The sequence below is a fragment of the Oxyura jamaicensis genome, unplaced genomic scaffold (assembly GCF_011077185.1).
Source record: "Oxyura jamaicensis isolate SHBP4307 breed ruddy duck unplaced genomic scaffold, BPBGC_Ojam_1.0 oxyUn_random_OJ70890, whole genome shotgun sequence".
NCBI classification, from domain to species: Eukaryota; Metazoa; Chordata; class Aves; order Anseriformes; family Anatidae; genus Oxyura; species Oxyura jamaicensis.
Genome location: NW_023310248.1, coordinates 2,590 through 4,914, shown reverse-complemented (window position 1 = coordinate 4,914; position 2,325 = coordinate 2,590). Strand labels below are relative to the sequence as shown.

The following is a 2,325-nucleotide window of genomic DNA, read 5'->3' as shown; positions in this document are numbered from 1 at the left end:
GGATTCTCTGGTGTCTCGTATAGGGCTGAGCCCCATGGTGGGGACTCCCCAGTGTTTCCTATAGGGCTGAGCCCCACAGTGGGGACTCTCCAGTGTCTCGTATAGGGCTGAGCCTTGTGATGGGGATTCTCCGGTGTCTCATATAGGGCTGAGCCCCACAGCGAAGACTCTCTAATGTCTCCTATAGGGCTGAGCTATATGATGGGGATTCTCTGGTGTCTCCTCCAGGGCTGAGCACTCACGCGTGGGACCCCTCCAGCGCCTCGTCGACGCCTCCTCTCGCCCCACCACCACCCCGGCGGGCGACCACGATGTCGGCGCAGGTCCGGGCGCAGGGCCGGGCTCTGGAGGATCGGCTGCTGCGGGTGCCGGGCGACGAGCTCCTGGCGGGGCTGCGGGAAGCCGGGGCGTTGGGACCCACCGAGGAGGCGGCGTTGGGACCCCCGGGAGGTCGGGGCTGGGTCCGTCGGCTGCGGGCGCTGGCGTTGGCTCGGGGCGAGGAAAGCTGCCGGGCGCTGCTCTACGTCCTGGCCAGCCTGGAGGAGCCGGGGCCGTTGGGTGAGTTCCTCTCGGGCCCCTATAGGGGGTCCCCTATAGGGGGTCCCCTATAGGGGGTCCCCTATAGGGGGTCCCTATAGGGGGTGTTTGCTGTTGTCCCCCCCCCCTGTAGATTTCTACAACCCCCGGCGCGACGCTCAGCCCTCGCACCGCACCGATTGTCCCTGCTGTCAGCTGCCGCGGGGGGACGGAGGGCGTGAGGAAGAGGAAGGCCCCAAGGGGGAGGAAGGCTCCAAGGAAGAGGAAGGGCCCAAGGAGGAGGAAGGCCCCGAGGAGGAGGAAGGCTCCAAGGAAGAGGAAGGCCCCGAGGAGGAGGAGGGAGGTCCTAAGGAGGAGGAAGGCCCCGAGGAGGAGGAAGGCCCCGAGGAGGAGGAGGATGGAGGCCCCGAGGAGGAGGATGGAGACCCCGAGGAGGAAGAGGAAGGCCCCGAGGAGGAAGAGGAAGGCCCCGAGGAGGAGGAAGGTGACGAAGACGGAGGCCCCGAGGAAGAGGAGGGGGACGCCGCGGGGGAAGATGAAGGCTCCGAGGGGGAGTAGGAAGGAGGCGGGGGGGGAAGGTGGAGGCCCTGAGGAAGAGGAGGGTGAGGAAGAGGAGGGTGAGGAAGACGGAGGTCGCCGAGGAGGAGGAAGACTCCGGAGGAGGGTGATGGTGGGGAGGAAGATGGAGAGCTGGAGGAAGAGGATGGTCGTGGAGACCATCGAGGAGGAAGATGAAGGCCCTGAGGAGGAAGACGAAGGCCCCGAGGAGGAAGATGATGATGAAGGCCCCTGAAGAAGAGGCCAGGGGTCCCCAAGGAAGAGGCCGGAGACCCCGCGGCAGAGGATGATGATGCTGAAGGGGAAGATGAAGGCCCTGAGGAGGAGGAGGAAGAGGAAGGCGAGGCCAAGAGGGAAAGGGAGACCACGAGGAAGAGGAAGGTGGTGGTGAGGAGGAGGAAGATGATGGTGAGGAGGAGGAAGATGATGGTGAGGAGGAGGAAGATGACCCTGGAGCTGCTGAAGAGAACGGGAATGAAGATAAAGGCTCTGAGGAGGAGGAAGCTGACCCCGGAGATGAGGACGGGGATGAAGATGAAGGCCCCGAGGAGGAAGATGATGGTGAGGAGGAAGAAGACGACCCTGGAGATGAAGATGGGGATGAAGATGAAGGCCCCAAGGAGGAAGATGAGAGTGAAGACGAGGAAGATGATGGTGAGGAGGAAGAAAACGACCCTGGAAATGAAGATGGGGATGAAGATGAAGGCCCCGAGGAGGAAGATGAGGGTGAGGAAGAGGAGGAAGATGACTCTGAAGCCGCTGAAGAGGACGGGGATGAAGATGAAGGCTCTGAGGAGGAGGAAGATGACCCCGGAGATGAGGACGGGGATGAAGATGAAGGCCCCGAGGAGGAAGATGAAGGCTCCGAGGAGCAGGAAGATGACCCTGGAGCCGCTGAAGAGGACGGGGATGAAGATGAAGGCTCTGAGGACGAGGAAGATGACCCCAGAAATGAGGACGGGGATGAAGATGAAGGCCCCAAGGAGGAAGATGAGGGTGAAGAGGAGGAAGATGATGGCAAGGAAGAGGAAGATGATGGTGAAGAGGAGGAAGACGACCCTGGAGATGAAGATGGGGATGAAGATGAAGGCCCTGAAGAGGAAGATGAAGGCTCCGAGGAGGAGGAAGATGATGGTGAGGAGGAGGAAGACGACCCCAGAAACGAAGACGGGGATGAAGATGAAGGCCCCGAGGAGGAAGACGACGGATTTACGGCGAGAATCGAGCCGC

The 2,325-nt window shown here is 62.0% G+C and overlaps 1 protein-coding gene across 1 annotated transcript in view; it reads left to right on the top strand.

Moving 5' to 3' along the window:
• Nucleotides 1-1,072: 1,072 nt before the first annotated feature.
• Nucleotides 1,073-2,325, top strand: part of LOC118159541 (protein Ycf2-like) — a 1,479-nt gene continuing 226 nt past the window's right edge. The window contains exons 1-4 of the mRNA XM_035314121.1: nucleotides 1,073-1,318; nucleotides 1,617-1,639; nucleotides 1,784-1,828; nucleotides 1,868-2,133. Of these exons, the coding sequence (XP_035170012.1) occupies nucleotides 1,073-1,318; nucleotides 1,617-1,639; nucleotides 1,784-1,828; nucleotides 1,868-2,133 (580 nt within the window). The remainder of the gene's footprint in view (nucleotides 1,319-1,616; nucleotides 1,640-1,783; nucleotides 1,829-1,867; nucleotides 2,134-2,325) is intronic.